The sequence below is a fragment of the Rattus norvegicus genome, chromosome 8, assembly GCF_021556685.1.
Source record: "Rattus norvegicus strain SHRSP/BbbUtx chromosome 8, alternate assembly SHRSP_T2T, whole genome shotgun sequence".
NCBI classification, from domain to species: Eukaryota; Metazoa; Chordata; class Mammalia; order Rodentia; family Muridae; genus Rattus; species Rattus norvegicus.
Genome location: NC_141541.1, coordinates 72,453,504 through 72,470,384, shown reverse-complemented (window position 1 = coordinate 72,470,384; position 16,881 = coordinate 72,453,504). Strand labels below are relative to the sequence as shown.

General features: G+C 43.6%; 1 protein-coding gene across 2 annotated transcripts in view; it reads left to right on the top strand.

The window, feature by feature from the left end:
- The first annotated feature begins 1,123 nt into the window (after positions 1 to 1,123).
- Positions 1,124 to 16,881, top strand: part of Map2k1 (mitogen activated protein kinase kinase 1) — a 71,342-nt gene continuing 55,584 nt past the window's right edge. The window contains 1 exon segment of one of the 2 annotated variants that reach the window (NM_031643.4): positions 1,124 to 1,250. In NM_031643.4, the coding sequence (NP_113831.1) occupies positions 1,171 to 1,250 (80 nt within the window). In that variant the 5' untranslated portion in view covers positions 1,124 to 1,170. 2 annotated transcript variants of the gene reach the window in all.

Here is a 16,881-nt window from a genome sequence, read left to right as displayed (position 1 = left end):
AGGGAACCCAACTCGGGTTCTGCCAAAGCAATCTGAACCTCTGCCTTAGCTGCCCAGGCTACTTGAAACTTGTATTTGCCAAAAGGCTTAGAAAACGAAAAAGAGGATATGAGATTAGTTACATTTAGGTTGGCTGACCCATTAATTAGACTTTAATCTGCTCTCAAAATAGGTTTCACCAATTTACCACCTCTTCAGCACGGAGAACTCAGCTGTTTATCTCCATTTTAGTAGAATTAAAATTGAAAAATCATGCCAGTTTGGTTTAAGTAGTCTCTTGACAAGTTTTCTTTTGAGACTGTGTCTCACAACGTATCCCTGGCTGTAGACCAAGCTAGCTTCGAATGTGTACATATCAGTCTGTCTCTGCCTCTTGTATTGGAACTAAAAGTGTGTACACCTGGCTTTTGATCAATTTAGTTTTCTGTTACTCTATTCCGCCTGGCCTTAGGACACGAAAAGGAGCCCTTTTCTTCTTTATTTTGTACTTTTATCTGGGTCAAAATGATCCCAGCCCAAGGGAGAAGAGTTGAGATAAATAGGCCAAGCAGCCCTACGCAAAGGCACGATGACCTGCGTGCTAGAACCTCCTACAGCATTCACCTGGGCACCGTTGGTCAGCAGAGGGCGCCTGGAAAGCCTCCTTTTTAACCCCGCCCCAGGCCAGCGCGCCGCGCCTCCCGTGACGTATTTCCGCGTCATCTGCCACTGAGGCTAGTCCCCATTGGCTGTCGGCAAAGCTACAGGGCGGAGTCAGGCGGGCGTGAGGGAAGCTCTGCAGCTCCCCGTGGGGGCGGGGCTTGCCTATTTCCCCGCCCCTCCCTCGCCCTCCAGTCCCTCTCTGGGACGTCTGTACGCCGCGTCTCTGAGTGCGGTGGCCGCGGTGGCCGCACTTTCTCCGGGTTGGTGCTGTAGCCGAGCTGTGGGGAGTGCGCAGAAGGGCCGCCCGAGCCCAAGGAAAGCGTGCGCTGAGGCGAGAGTCCCGGGCCGGCGAGCGCGCGCAGCTAGTTCTCCGCGTGGGTTGGGCGGAGGGTCCCAGGAGCGTGGCGCTGAGAGAGAGAGAGGGAGAGAGAGAGAGAGAGCGGCCCCGACTCTGGGCAGAGCCGAGGGAGGAAGCGAGAAGCGGCCGCGCGCTCCCTGCTGAGTTGCAGGCTGTTTCCCGGCTGCAAGATGCCCAAGAAGAAGCCGACGCCCATCCAGCTGAACCCGGCCCCCGATGGCTCCGCGGTTAACGGGACCAGCTCGGCCGAGTGAGTACCGGGAGTGGCCGGGAGGCCGCCACCGCCAGGCTAGGCTCCGTCACGTACGGCCCGGCTGGCGGGGGGCGAGGAACTCCTACCGCCAGGCTATCAGTGACTAAGCACTGATTGTGTGCCTGACTCACCGACCGTGCACCCTGCGAGTCCCGATCCCCCACTTTCCCAACTGTGTCTGTCGCCCCTGGCCCCAACATTAATCTTCGCCCAAGAAAACGAAACCTAATGCGTCCCCCCAGCTATTACCTAAAGGGCACACTCTGGGATTCTGGCCTGTTAACAGGACGCAGAGCAAATTCAGTTCGCTTCTTATTAGTCTTTGAGACGTCCTCGGGGTCTGAATGTGGACTTGGGAAGGGTGAGCCCCATTTACTTTTGGTGCCTGACACCTGTGGGGCCTTGTGGCCGGTTGATCGCCTGGCCAGCGGGGGCGTGTGTTCACAGATTTCCCCATGGCTTTTCCCCGGCTCACTTTGGGGACTCCCTATCCGTGGCCTTTTTCTTGAGAAGTACCTTGCTCGAGGGACGAGTCTTTCCTCATCTGACCATTCATGCAACAGTTCAACCCCACACCAGTTATTCTCCTGGCTTTGCTTAGTTGACTGCGAGCCGGAAATTGACTTGAGGCATAAGAACGATGACCAGGGAAACAAAACCTAGGGTTGCTCGATATCTGCAAGCAGCCAGTATTGCTTACAGTCAGACAATGGTTTATTTCATAAGGTGGGTTTTCTAGGCCCACCTGTTGGGTTCCTTCATCTTTTATCTGACGTCAGGAGACTTGAGAGGTATCTGATAAAATGAAAGTAGGGTCAGGTATTCTGCCCTTTGGAGATTATTGTAACTCCCCCCTTTCTCTAGATTTTAATAACTCAGGACCTGTTGGTATGGTGACTTTCACTGATACCTGTAGTGACGCCTGTAGTGATACCTGTAGTACTGATACCTGTAGTGGTGGACTTGTGTGGGCTTAGCCAGATTATTAAGACTTACTTCAAACGCATCTCTTCTTTAAGTCCTTGATGTTTGCCCTTGACGTTGGATTTGTAACATATGTCTTTGAGCAGCATTACTAGCATTTGTTCAGTTTGTATGTACAGCATTTCACCCCTTGTAAAACAGACAGCAAGCCCTCCTCCCCTCTTTCAAGGCAACTCTTTTCAAGATGGATGTTTTTGTGAGAGGGTGGAATGGGACAGGCAGGGTCTATATGTGTGACCCAGGCTGGCATAGAATTAGCACAAGCTTTTTTTTTTTTTAAATCATTAATTTTTATTATTATTTTATTTATTTACATTTCAGTCGTTGCCCCTCCCCTTAGCCCCCCTCCCACAGTACCTCATCCCATTCCTCTTCCCCCTTGCCTCTGAGACCTTACTTCCCCACCCCACCCCCACCAGACCTCCCCTTTCTCTGGAGCCTCAGGTCTCTCTTAAGGGACCAAACTCATCCTCTACTACTGAGACCAGACCAGACAGACCTCTGCTATATATATGCCAGGGACCTGGAACTGACCAGTGTATGCTCCTGGTCCGTCTCTGGGAGCTCCCTGGGTTCTGAGTTACTCGAGACTGCTGGAAACTGAACTCGAGTCCCCTGCCCCTGCCAGAGCAGTGAGGGCTCTTAACTTTTCAAACTGCTGAGCCATCTTTCCAGCCCTTAGGATATGCTTTGTTCACTATAGATTCCTGTCAAAGGTTAGGGCCCTATCTATCTTCAAATCTTTGGTTTTGAAAGTGGAAATACCTGTTGTCATTCTCTTGTTAATTTTGACATTCTAGCTGTACTCTTGAAAAGGGAAGGTAGGTTTCATGAGAAGAACTAAATAGGGTTCAGAGGAATAGCTCTGTAAAAGTGTTTGCTGTGCAAACCTGATGACCTGAGTTCAATCCCCAAATCCTGTAATGGATGTAGAGGATCAACTCCTGAAACTTATCCTCTGACCACCACACAAATACTGTGGAGTGTGCATGCCACATTTATACATAAAAAGACAGTAAATTTTTAATATTTTTGTTTGTTTGAGGTAGGGTCTCACTAAGTAGCCATGGCTGTCCTGGAACTCATGACTGTTCTGGTCATAGACCAGGCTAGCCTCTAACTTGCAGAGGTCTAACTGTCTCTGTCTCCCAAATCCTAGGATTAAAGGCAAATGCTACCATACTTTTAAGTTTTTTTAAAAAAACAAACAGACTCAGGAACATAAGCGAAAACTACCTCTGAGTTGGATGGGATTGTGAGGTTCTTAACAGTAGTTTGCTTCAGAGATTGTGTGCTGGATCATACAGGATTTGAAGCCTGGGCTCTGTTACTTGCAGTTTGGTGAGCCTGGACAAGTGTCTTATGTTCTCTGGGCGTAGGCTTATTTGTTTATTTTTATCAGAACAAGTAGTCCTAATAATAGGACTAACTTATAGTAGTTGTGATTAAATGAATCTTCCGGAACAGTCCATGTCTGGAGCTTTGTGTTGGTTGTTGAGAAGGCTGGTAGACCTTGGCAGGTCATGTCGGTTGATGGGTCATGGGTGTGTTAAGATGCCTCTGGACAAACAACCTTTAGCTTAGTTTTCTGTGCAATCTGCATCTACCTCCATGACTCATTGCTGGGTGACAATAGGAGACATTTCTGTGTGGGCTGCTGGAGACAAACGACTGTTCCTTGTTTCCTAGCACTAATGGGGCGAGGGGGGACAGTGTGCCGTACACCTCTTCACATCTCACCCTGGGGCATGTTTCTCAAGCAAAGCCTCTCCTATCTTGGGCTATCAGCAGAAAGATCCCTTGTGCTTCTGATCTTTGTGCTTACACCATGGCTGATTTCAAACAGGAGACAATGTGAGGTAAGGAAGAGGAAGAAGAAAATACCCAGTGAAGAATTTTTGGTGTCAAACTGTCAAGGTTGCTTTTCTCCTGATACTTTGAGTGCTTACTCTTAACATAGCACTTACTCATTCAAGGAAGAAGCTAGTAATATGGGCCTTGCAGTTTATGTAAGTTTTAGGGGGCTCCTGGGGGAAAATGTAGACATTTCTTACTTAAAATATGGAGCATATTGCTAGACTCCTAAGTATTACAATGAAATAAATTAAAAAGAAGGTTGCATCATTATTGTTTTTTGTTTTTCCTGGTTCCATTGCAGTTAGAATAAAATCCCAACTCATTATGCTGGGTGAGGAACTCTTGAGTAAGCCTGCCTATGCTCCTATCCCTGCCTGCGCCCCCACCCCTCCCTTTTCTAACCACATTTCCTGCAGCTTCTTTCTCCTGCCCTCTTTCGCTTCCTCCAGAGATGGACTGTACTCCTCCCTGCCCTTTGCACATATTGTTCCCTTTGTAGTTATTCTCTCTCCTTTTTCATTTCCTCAATAGGGAAGAAGCAGTTATCACCTTTGTCCTCATAGACCACCAGAAGTATGTCCCTTCCTCATGTCTCTTCATATTTTAAGATGTACTTACCATTGTGATTTTTGTTTTTTGTTTTGTTTTAGTCTGGAATTGACCTAAGGGCCCCGCATATACATTTAGATCCAGTTCCAATCTTATAAAAAATTTTTTAACCTCGGAATTGAAAAGTCCTTTACACCTGCCTTAGTTACAGTTACTATTGCTATGAAGAGACACCATGACCAAGGCGACTCTTTTTTTTTTTTTTTTTTTTTCAGAGCTGGGGACCGAACCCAGGGCCTTGTGCTTGCTAGGCAAGTGCTCTACCACTGAGCTAAATCTCCAACCCCTGACCAAGGCGACTCTTATAAGGCAGACATTTAATTGGGGCTGACTTACAGTTTAGAGGTTTAATCTATTGTCATCATAGCGGGAAGCATGGCAGCATGCAGGCAGACATGGTGCTGGAGAAGGAGTTCTGCATCTTGATTCAAAGGCAACCAGGAAAGACTGGCATCCTCAGGCAGCTAGGAGGAAGCTCTCCTCCACAATAGGTGGAGCCTGAGCATAGGAGGAGACCTCTAAAGCCCACCTCCACAGTGACACACTTCCTTCAATAAGGCCACACCTCCTAACAGTAGTACTTTCTATGGGCCAAGCATATTCAAACTACCACAATACAATAAACGTTAAGCACTGGGCTTCTTTTCTTGACCCAACACTCTAAGCAGAAACTAGAATAGTACTTGGGACATCATAGATACACAGTTGTTGAATGAACCAGAGTCAGTAAGATTTCTAATATAAGTAGGTGTTGTTGCATCTTTAATCCCAGCACTCGGTAGGCAGAGGCGGTGAATTTCTGTGATTAGAGGCAAGTCTAGTCTACAGAATGAGTTCTAGGACAGCCAGAGCTATTACACAGAGTAACCCTATCTCAAAAATCCAAAATAAAATAAAAAACAAAATATTTCTAATATATTTGTACAATGTGTTTAATAATTTTAATAAGCCTTTTTTAGACAAGGTCTCAATGTAGACTTGGCTGTTCTGGAACTAACAATATATATCAGGCTAGCCCTGAACTCAAAGAGATCTGCCTGCTTCTCACTTTAATTTACTTATTACTTTTTTTTTTTTTTTTTTTGGTTCTTTTTTTCGGAGCTGGGGACCGAACCCAGGGCCTTGCGCTTCCTAGGTAAGCGCTCTACCACTGAGCTAAATCCCCAGCCCCTACTTATTTCTTTTTTAAAATAAATATAGTTACTTTATCTGTAAAGTGAGATGTTAATGGTTTATTCTGACCACCCTGGCCTGACCTGGTCAGGTCTTCAGTTTATTTATTTATTTATTTTTTCATTGTCACCGTGCTATAGGTTAGGCACATCTTCCTCTTAGAATGCCTGCTACTTGAACTTTCCTCTTCATTCTCTAACCCTTTACTTTGTCTTTCTTCGTTGTTGTTTGTATTGCTGGCCACTAATATTACATAGCACATGTCTGTCTGTCCTCTGCCCTCACTAAAATACAGAATTTATCTAGGTTGGGCCAATGCTTTGTCCTTACGTGGTTTGAAGAACAGCATCAAAATGTCTAAGTAAGCTGAGCATGCTGATAATGCCTTTAATTCCAGCAGTTGAGAGGCAGAGGCCAGGGGATCTCTGAGTCTGAACCCAGCCTGGTCTACAGAGTGAGTTCCAGAACAGCCAGGGATACACAGAAAAACCCTGCCTCAAACAAAAACAAATAATTTAAATAGAATATATTAATTAAAAATTTAAAAGTAAAAATAAATCATCTGCTGGTTAGGTGGTTAGACAGCTTCTACCTTAACTATTAAGCTAGGCATGGTGGCATGTGCTTTTAATCCCAGTGCTTTGGAGGCAGAGACAGGAAGATCACTATGAATTTGAGGCCAGCTCGGTCTGAATAGCAAGCTCCAGGCCTGCTTGGGATGTGTCACGAGACCCTGCATCAAAATAGTTGCGAGCATATGACTGCCTTTCCAGAGGACTCACATCGTGGCTCACAACTGTCTACACTGCATGTATTTGATGCACAGACATACATTCAGGCAAAATACCATGCACATACAAATAATAAATGTTCAAAAATATTAAAGACAAAACAACAAAAAGAACTTAATAATTCCATTAGGGTTGTTTTCTATGGTCTTAGCAGTCTTGGAAGATGTGTAAGGAACAGATATACATCTGTTAATGTGAAGGCCCTTCAAGAAGTGGATATGAGGGTTGGGGATTTAGCTCAGTGGTAGAGCGCTTGCCTAGCAAGCGCAAGGCCTTGGGTTCAGTCCCCAACTCCGAAAAAAAGAAAAGAAAAAAAAAAGAAGAAGAAGAAGCAGATATGAAAGGAAAGACAGGTTATGCCCTTATTTTGCAATGTTAGACATTGAATCCAGGTCCTTGACCATACTAAGCAAGAGCTCTACCACTGAACTGTATTCTCAGCCTTTGAGGAATATTCTTGCTGGGTAGTAGGGTAGTCTGGAACTCTTCTGTCTCTGCCTTCTGAATCTTGTGGTTATAGATAAGTTACTACCATGTCTACTTTATGTGCTTGTACCATGATTACTTGGAGGTTTTGAATTGGTTTTGCATTGAATTTTGAACTTGGATGCTTCCCTTGGTTCATCAAAGCAATAGCTAATACTGTTGCTGTCCTTTAGAACTGCTCAGGTGAAAAAGTAAGGTCTTCTGAGGTAGTGTCCTCGAGAAGAATGTCTCTGCTGTTTTAGCAGGCACAGAAGTGGTAAAGAGACTCTTAAATTACAGCCCGGGATGGGGATGTGGTTCACTTGGTAGAAAGCTTGCCTAGCGTTCAGGATCCCTTGGGCAAACCCAAGCACTGAATAGACTGGACAGAGTACTTGTAAGTAAGGCCTAAGAGAATTAGGAGCTACAGGTCAACTGTAGCTATGTACTTTGAGGTCAGCCTGGGCTACATGAGACCCTTGTCATGGGACACAACATTTACACTATGTGTTGATACACCTTTAAATGAAAGCGAGAGAATACTAACATAGAATGGCCAATAGCCCTTGCTTACTATATATTCTGTCTGATCTTCCTGTTTCCCAAGTTTACCTGTCTGTGCTAACTGGAGTTGTACCTTCACCGCCTTCAATTTGCCTTTAGCACACTGCTCTTTAACTTGTCTGGTCAGACTCACATACCCCTTTAATATTCTCTTGTCACTTTTCTGCCAGGTTGATTGGTAGTCTTTTCTTAGTTTGTGGAGCTGAGGTTTAAACCTAGGGTCTTACTCAGCTCTACCTCTAAGCTGTACCCCCAGCCCAATGACACACAAATGCACACTTAATTTTTTTTTCCAGTTCTAGAGATCTAGAGCCTTACACATGCTACATATCTGCTGTACCGTCAGCCTATATCGCTAGTCTACCTACATGATTTTATTTTGTTTTAAATATTTACCTGCTGTAAGGGCTAGACAGACTATTGATGTTTCCCTAGCATAAATAAATGAATGCTACCTATCTTTAAGGTTCATCTTGACTGTAGTTTCTATCTCAACAAAGTTTTGCTATCTTCTAACTTCAGTGCTTACTTGCCTTAACCTCCCAAAGGATTCAAGGGAAGCATCCAAGTTCACAGGTATAGTCTGTACTATCTGCCTCTATTCCTTTCACTTTTTCTTGCCTGCAAAAATTCCCAGTAAGATTACAATACTCAGAGAATGAAATTTATTCTGAGGCTTATGCCAGTTTTAATTGTTTGACTTTTCTTATTTTTAACTCCCTTTGTGCTTTTGGTCTGTATTGTATAATAAATGTCACATTATGTGCAGTCTTTCTGTGGGTCAGACCCAGGGGTTCTCATGTTAGGCAAGCATTCCATCTATGAGCTATATCCCCTGTTTTTATTTTTATTTTTTACTTTTAATTTTTTATTTATTAATATATTCTATTTAATTTATTTGTTTTTGTTTGAGGCAGGGTTTTTCTGTGTATCCCTGGCTGTTCTGGAACTCACTCTGTAGACCAGGCTGGCTTCAGACTCAGAGATCCCCTGGCCTCTGCCTCTCAACTGCTGGAATTAAAGGCATTATCAGCATGCTCAGCTTACTTAGACATTTTATGTGTATAGGTGTTTTGTCTGCATATATGTCTATGAACTACAAGTATGCCTGGTGTCCTCTGAGGCCAGAACTCCTATGACTGGAGTTCCAAATAGTTATGAGCCACTGTGTGGGTGCTGGGAATCGAACCTCTATTCTTTTGGAAGAACAGACAGTATTATTAGCTACAGAACTCCTCTCCTGCTCTTTTTTTAATGTTTGTATTTTGAGACAGGGTCTCACTAAGTGACTCAGGCTTACCTTGAATTCACTCTAGGGCTGGAAGCCCTTAAATTCATGAGTCTCCTTCCTCAGCCTCCTGAATAACTGGGGATACAGGTCTGTACCACCAGGCTTAATTTCAATGTCAATTGTTTTTAATGAATTGTACACTTTTATACATATTACCAACATCATACAATTTTTTATTTACATCCTTTTCTCGTTCACCTAGTAGGGAAACCCTGTGCAGGCTTCTGAGCTGACAATACTGATGGGGTAGTGTGTTGTCAGTACAGTTAAGAAGACCAAGCCTGACTTGGTGCTGCATGCTTGATTCCCAGCTACTCAGGAGTGTGAGGTAGGAGCTTTGAGCTGAGAAGTTGAAGACTATTCTGGTTATTTCGTGACATCCTACCAAAGGAAAAAGAAGAGTCACGTCCACAAGTATGGACTGGAATCAGCACAGGACACACCAAGAACAAATCTCTCACAAAGGAGATTTATTTGCTCCAGAGGGACAAAGGGCAGGGATAAGAGACAAAGACAGGAGACAGAGGACTAGGGGAAAGGGAAAAGGAACAAGGGAGAGGGGGAAGGGATATTTGCTTGGGAGGGACAAAGGACTCCCTGCCACTGGATAGAGAGAAGATACATGTGGTCAAATAAAGAGGGAAACCGTGTTAGGAAGAGGTGTTTAATTTTAGTTGGGCATGTTAATCAGGGTAGCCAGAAGGGGACTCTTGATTGCTGGACTTCAATACTTGGATAGCTAGATCTTGGTAGTCAGCCTGAGGAGAAGGAGGAGGCCTTTAGGAATGCAGCCTAACAGTTTAGCAAGACGGAGGGAGTGGGGGAGGGGCAAGGCCTGCCCGAGCCCTGTTTGCCATAGTCCAGCCTCCTAGGGCTCTTCAAACTCCTTGACACTTCCCCATATGAGTGGTTGATTCCACCAGCGCCATGAAGTGTGGATGAAATAATGATGGATGATACAGATATTTGAGAAATTGAACCCAGAAAACCCATAGATGGGAAGACAATGAAGTGGGGCCTGAGAAGAAATTTTGTTTATGTTGATCTTCTCAGAAGTGTCAATTTTGAAAAACCATGCAGGTTTCTTGTTGCCATCTAATACTAATATTTTCCACCAGCATTTGTTTTTAATTTTTTTCTTTTGCAATTAATACAACTACATCATTTCTTTCATCCCTTTTCTCCCTCCAAACCCTTCCCTATACCCTTCTATGCTCTATTTCAAATCCATGGCCTCCTTTTTCATTGGTTGTTACACATCTGTATGTGTGTAGACATGTATATTCCTAAATATAACCCAGTCAGTTTGTGCAGTGTTACTCATGTACGTTTTCAGGCCTGATCGGTCAGTGTTGGATAACTAATTGGTGAGCTCTTCCTTGGAGAAAACTACCTATAGTTGTGTAGGGCTGAAGCCTCCTGGGCTTTCCTGGTACTGACTTCGGCATATGTTTCTGCTCCCTCTTCTACAGTGTTCCTTGAACCTTAGGTGTGGGAGTGCTTTGTAGATGCATCCATTGGGACTGGGCTTCATAACTGCATTTTGATTGGTTCTGGGTTTCTGTTAATGTTCATTGTTAAAAAGAGACGCTTCCTTGCTGAGGATTGAGTATTCATAAAGACAAATTTAGGTTATTGTTAGGGACTATGCTGGTTTAGTAAAGTAATTGTGGGTCCTTTAAGATCCATGATTTCACCAGGTAGTTTGCTAGATTTTTAATACCAGGCATGGTGTTCCTCTGGTTGAGCTGTTTGACTGACTGACTGACTGATTGATTGATTGATTGATTGATTGATTGATTGATTGATTTACCTCTTGTTCTATTCCCTGGTTTTGTTGTCCCAGATTCCAGGAGAGCTGTTTGGAAGTTGATTATACCTATTTGCTGAGTTAACTCATGCCTGCATGAATGGAGTTCTGTTTTAAAAGAGCAGGTGTTCTGAGACCTGATAAAGGACCAAATCTGAAAATGCTGATTCTGCCTCAGATTTCTCCCTGTCTTTGTCAGGGGCATTCTGCTTTGATGTCAGAGAGGAGTCGGATTAAGTAGGGTGTGGGGAGCTGAACAAAGAGTGGACAAGGGTTGTGACCTTTTCTCTCTGAGTAGTTAACTTTTCAGACAGTCTTGATGTATAAACACTTTAAAGAACCTGCATTCATTAAATTCCTCAGTTGTACATATTGTATGAATTTTTATTTTAACTATTTCTTGTGTGTGTGTGTGTGTGTGTGTGTGTGTGTGTGAGAGAGAGAGAGAGAGAGAGAGAGAGAGAGAGAGAGAGACAGAGAGAGACAGAGAGAGACAGACAGAGAGATAGAGAGACAGAGAGAGACAGAGGGGCTGGGGACAACTTGCCAGAGTGGGTTTTCTCTTTCTACCAGGTGGGTCCTGAGGGTTGAACTCTGGTCATCAGGCTTGGCATCAAGTTACCTGATGAGACATCTTGCTGGTCTAAGCCAGCTTTTTTTTTTTTTTTTTTTTTTAGATCTTTTGCTTTGAGGCAGGGTTGAACCATGTAGGTAAGGCTGACCTCAAACTTGGGATCCTTTGTCTCTGACTCCTAAGAGCTGGGATTGTAGGTGTGCACCCATGCCTGGTTTAGCTAGCTGAGATCAGTTGATGATTGCTCCAACTTTTACACATGAACACACTCATTACACTTGCCACTTTAATTGGCTGAAGAGTAGATGTGATAAAGTTTGACTTTCTATGCAAATGTGACTTCTTTGTTCATTTAGGTGATTTCCAGGTTGGTTTTTTTGTGGTTGTTTTTTGAGAAAGGGTCTCAATATGTAGTGGCCTGGAACTCATTCTGTCGACCACACTGACCTCTGATGCACAGAGGTCCACCTACATCTGCCTCCCTAGTGCTGTGATCAAAAAATGTATGCCATTGCCTTAGTTAGGTTACTGTTGCTGTGGTGAGACACCATGACCAGAAGCAACTTGAAGAGGAAAGGGGTTAATTTAGCATCCACTTCCTTAGTGCAATCCCTGAAGGAGACCAGGACTGGAACTCAAACAGGGCAGGAACCTAGAGGCAAGCACTGATGCAGAGGCCATGGAAGAGTGCTGCTTACTGGTTGCTCTCCGTGACTTGTTCAGCCTCCTTTCTTTTTTTTTTTTTTCTTTTTTCTTTCTTTTCGGGGCTGGGGACTGAACCCAGGACCTTGCGCTTCCTAGGCAAGTGCTCTACCACTGAGCCAAATCCCCAACCCCCAGCCTCCTTTCTTATAGACCCCAAGACTCCCAGCCCAGGGGTGGCCCCACACACTATGGGTTGGGTCCTCCCTCATTAATTAAGAAAATGCCACCTGCCAGGTGCATGGCTTTAATCCTAGCACTCTGGAGACAGAGGGAAAGGGAGAGGAAGAGGGAGAGGTGGGGGGAGGGAGGGATAGAAAGAGGGAGGGAGAGACAGACAGACAGACAGAGATAGACAGACAGAGAGGCAGAGGTGGGTGGATTTCGAGGCCAGATTAGTCTACAAAGTAGTTCCAGGACAGCCAGGGCTAAACAGAAAAACCCTGCCTCAAACAAACAAACAAACAAACAAACAAATAAAAGAGACAGACAAACAGAAACACATACACACAGAAGAAATTGACCAAGGAGGCATTTTCTTAAAGTTCTGGTCTCTCAGATAACTTTAGTTTGTGTCAAGTTGACATAAAACTATGCAGCACAGCCATGATTTCCAGAGTTTTATTATTTAATGATACTTCCATAAATGTTTTCAAACTAATATATTTTATTTTTCTTTTTATAAGTTTTCCGGGTCACAGGCAATAAACCTGGTATAAAAATAGGTTGAACAAATTTATAATTTCTATTTCAACTGTTTCCTTGAGACTTGGGAACTTTCTTTTAGGTAGCCCCCCCCCCCTTTTTTTTTCTTTTTTTTCGGAGCTGGGTACCGAACCCAGGGCCTTGAGCTTGCTAGGCAAATGCTCTACCACTGAGCCAAATCCCCAACCCCTCCCCCTCCTTTTTAATAGTTTCCTAGTTTCTCAGTCATTCGGAGGCAGTGTAAGGGCTCCTTTAAATAGCCAGTTGCTTTCCTTTAGTTGTTCACCGTACTCTTGGAATGGAATTATTTTCTGCTTTTCATGTTAGTTTACTAGGTGATTCAGATGGGTAAGGGAGTCGCTGCCTCTTAGGGTCTTCAGATATGATATGGAAAGGGAGGAGGTGATGGTAGTGGGGGGAAATGGCTGCAGAGGAAGAAAAATATCTCCAAAGAAGAGGTACAAAGAAAGTCCTGTAGCATTCCTCCCGGGGAGGGAGACTGAACATCCATCCGGGCAGGGAGCTGCTGTCCCAGAGGTGATGACATTTGAACTGGGTCTTGAAGGATAGCTAGTATTTCCATGGGAATGGGGGAGGGGCATAACAGGAAGCACTGGGTGAGCGGTTCACACCAGAGGGAAGCTTGAGATGTATTTGGAGGGAATAGGCGTCAGCTCTGAAACAGTCATCCCAGCAGGTCACAGGAGATGAAGCTGGAGAGGTAGGTTTGTCTTGTGCTGTTTACTAGCTAAACTGTTGGACAAGTGACATGCGAAAGTCCCCCAACCCCTTATCTTTTTCTAAAATGCGCTTGTTTTTTTTTCCTTCTTTGTTTTTCTGAGATAGAGATCTTGCTTTGCAGCCCAGACTGGCCACCCAGGGTAGATCCCTTTACCTAGCCTAGCAAGTGCTTGGATGCCAGGCATGTACCACACAATGCCTAGCTTGTGCTTTGATTTTAAAAGTTTACAAATTACGTGATTATCACAGTCTCCAGTGTCCTTATTGTTGTGTTAAGGAATATTTCACTTTTAACCTTCACAAGTGTGCCGTGTGTACAGGACAGTCTACTCTTCCTTAACATGAAGTTTGCTGCCTCCCCAGCTAGCCGGAGTATGTGGCTTCCTTTTGTTCTCCCTTTGTCCCATGTGTGGTTAACTAGTTTATTGGAGAGAGGTATCAGCTGAAGCTAATTTTTCTCTACCATTCATTCTAGGATTTACTGGACTTTATTAAATATTATTTATTCACAGACAGAGATTTATTTTCAGGCTGACTTTTACTTGGTTTTGATACCATTTTGATTTATTTCTTATTTCTTTTTAAAAAATCAACTCTTAAGTAATTTAGATAGTCTTTTTTAATTGATGGGTTAAAGAAACATTGACATTTTCCCAGGGCCCCTTTCAGGTGCTTTTGTGTTCTGGCTCTCTCTCTGACCTGGTTAATTTCTTTTAGGTAATGTTCTCATGTTCTGAATTAGTATTTGATGCTATTATAATTGAGCACTTTAAAAATTGTGAGTTTTTTTAATCAGTTATAGTTTGAGTTGAATGAAGTGTTCATAGTCTATGCTTTGTTAAGTGTATATTATCTTTGATTGTCTGTATATGCATTTCTGAATTTATTGGTATCACCTGAAAGACACAGCTTTCCCTTCAGAAATCTTGGTTGCTCTCACAGGCGGTTCTTATGTCTTGGGAACACTTGAGTGTCATGAAAGAGGCTTCCAGAGGATCTCCTGAAAAGACACTCATTCTTTCAGCTCTCTAGCTTTGTAAAAGAGACTGTCAGAAGTAGATGGGGTCTTGCAGCTCCTCAGACTGTGGCCTGGTACTTTCACCAAGGAAAGGAGGAACTTGGTACACTCACACTACTGGAGCAGGAAATAGTTGGACTTTTTTTTTTTTTTTTCTTTTTCTTTTTTTTCCGGAGCTGGGGACCGAACCCAGGGCCTTGCGCTTCCTAGGCAAGCGCTCTACCACTGAGCTAAATCCCCAACCCTTGGACTTTTATCCTATGTTGTGAGTGTATTAAAAAGTGTTTTAAAGTCTGAATCTTTCAAAGATGACAAAGGCGCCTCTTTTATATTATTGTTGTTGTTGTTATTATTATTATTATTATTATTATTATTATTATTATTATTATTATTTTCCGGAGCTGGGGACCAAACCCAGGGCCTTGCACTTCCTAGGCAAGCGCTCTACCACTGAGCTAAATCCCCAACCCCTTCTATAGTCTTTTAGGTGGCTGAAGGATATAAAAAGTGAAAAGAAAATAAGAGAGCCAGCCATGGTAGTGCATGTCTTCAATTTCTATACTCAGTTCTTTTTAAATTCAAAGTCAGTCTTGTCTCCCTAACAAGTTCTAGAGGAGTCTGGAATTGTGGAACCCTGTATTTAAATTTAAAAAAAAGAGGAAGAGCCTGAGAGATCAGTTGTAGGAATGGAGGTGTGGTCTCCTTGACATGGACACCGTCCTGGAACTGACCTGTCAGTACCTTAAGCTACACTTAAATGCATTCCTTTTTCAGAAAGAATATAACAGAGTGTATAATTGGCCTGGGCTCCAGACTAGGGGAGTTGAAGGGACAAGCCTGGCTAACTAGCCTTCATCTACTGTCCTCATACTTTTGTATGGGTCCAGGGTGGTTATGTTTCCTTCTTTACTGAGTTACAGTTGGCATATCCAAGTTCACTTAAAAATTAGATCATATGGGATGCTGGGTTTGATACCAGGACCATAAAAATAAGAAACAAAACAAAATGAAATGAAACACATCTACTGCAGTGGGTCCAGCTTTTAAATTATTTGCCTTTGTACTTCCTACTGGTAAACAGTCCCCCAGAGAGTACCCTTGTCAGATGAGACTTCAGAGAGTTAACAGGAATTCCAAGCTAACTGAATGTTCACACCGAAGTCCTACCATAGTGCCAACCTACCTTTCATCCCTGCTTTCCCTTTGGGCTTTGTGGTGTGGTGGGGAGACAGGAAGAGAAGAGCTACCTAACATCCTGGTAATTACTAGTATTGCAAAAATGTGTGCTTATGTCACTCATTTGTGTCTATGAATAAACCCTGGTCACGGAGGGCTGACAAGATGCTTTAGCATTCAGGCCACCTGCCTGACTTGATGTCCCTGGGATCCACATGGTGGGAGGTGAGAACTGACTCTTGCTCAGTGGCACATGTGTACCCACAGACACATAAATGTAACAAAAATAAAACTAAGAACATCGTCATTGAAGCCAAGGAGAGCTTCCTTCCTCAAGGATGGCTAGTGCTGTTTCACCACATTATCTCAATGCAGAGGGGTGGGCGGCTTATTATTCTTTTTTGTTTGGTTGGTTTTTTTGTCTTTTTTTTTTTTAATTTATTTTTTATTACACACACACACACACACACACACACACACACACACACACACACACTGTAGCTTTCTTCAGACACACCAGAAGAGGGCATCATATCTCATTACAGAGGGTTGTGAGCCCCCATGTGGTTGCTGGGATTTGAACTCAGGACCTCTGGAAGAGCAGTCAGTGCTCTTAACCGCTGAGCCATCTCTCCAGCACTCCTCGTTGTTGTTTATTGGTGATTTTTTTTTTTTTTTTTGGTTCTTTTTTTCGGAGCTGGGGACCGAACCCAGGGCCTTGCGCTTCCTAGGCAAGCGCTCTACCACTGAGCTAAATCCCCAACCCCGTGATTTTTTTTTTTTTTTTTTTTTTTTTTTTGAGACAGGATTTCTCTGTGTAGCCCTGGCTGTCCTGGAACTTACTCTGTAGACCAGGCCAGTCTAGAACTTGGAGATCCACTTGCCTCTGCCTCCTGAGTACTGGGACTAAAGGTGTGTGCACCACCACTGCCAGGCTATTCTTATTCTAGAATATTCCTTCTACAACAGTCTCTTTTGCCTTGTTTAGTTTTGGCAACTAAATAACTCCTGGGTTAACCATAAATGGATTTTGTTGCATTCCTATCTCTGAGTGAGGTAATTAAAAAAAAAATCCTAAGCCATTTTCATATAAAAAAAGCCATTCTATCCTTAGCAGGGGAAGAAAAGGGGAGTTAGGAAAGTACCAGAAACAAGTGACAGGTGTTTT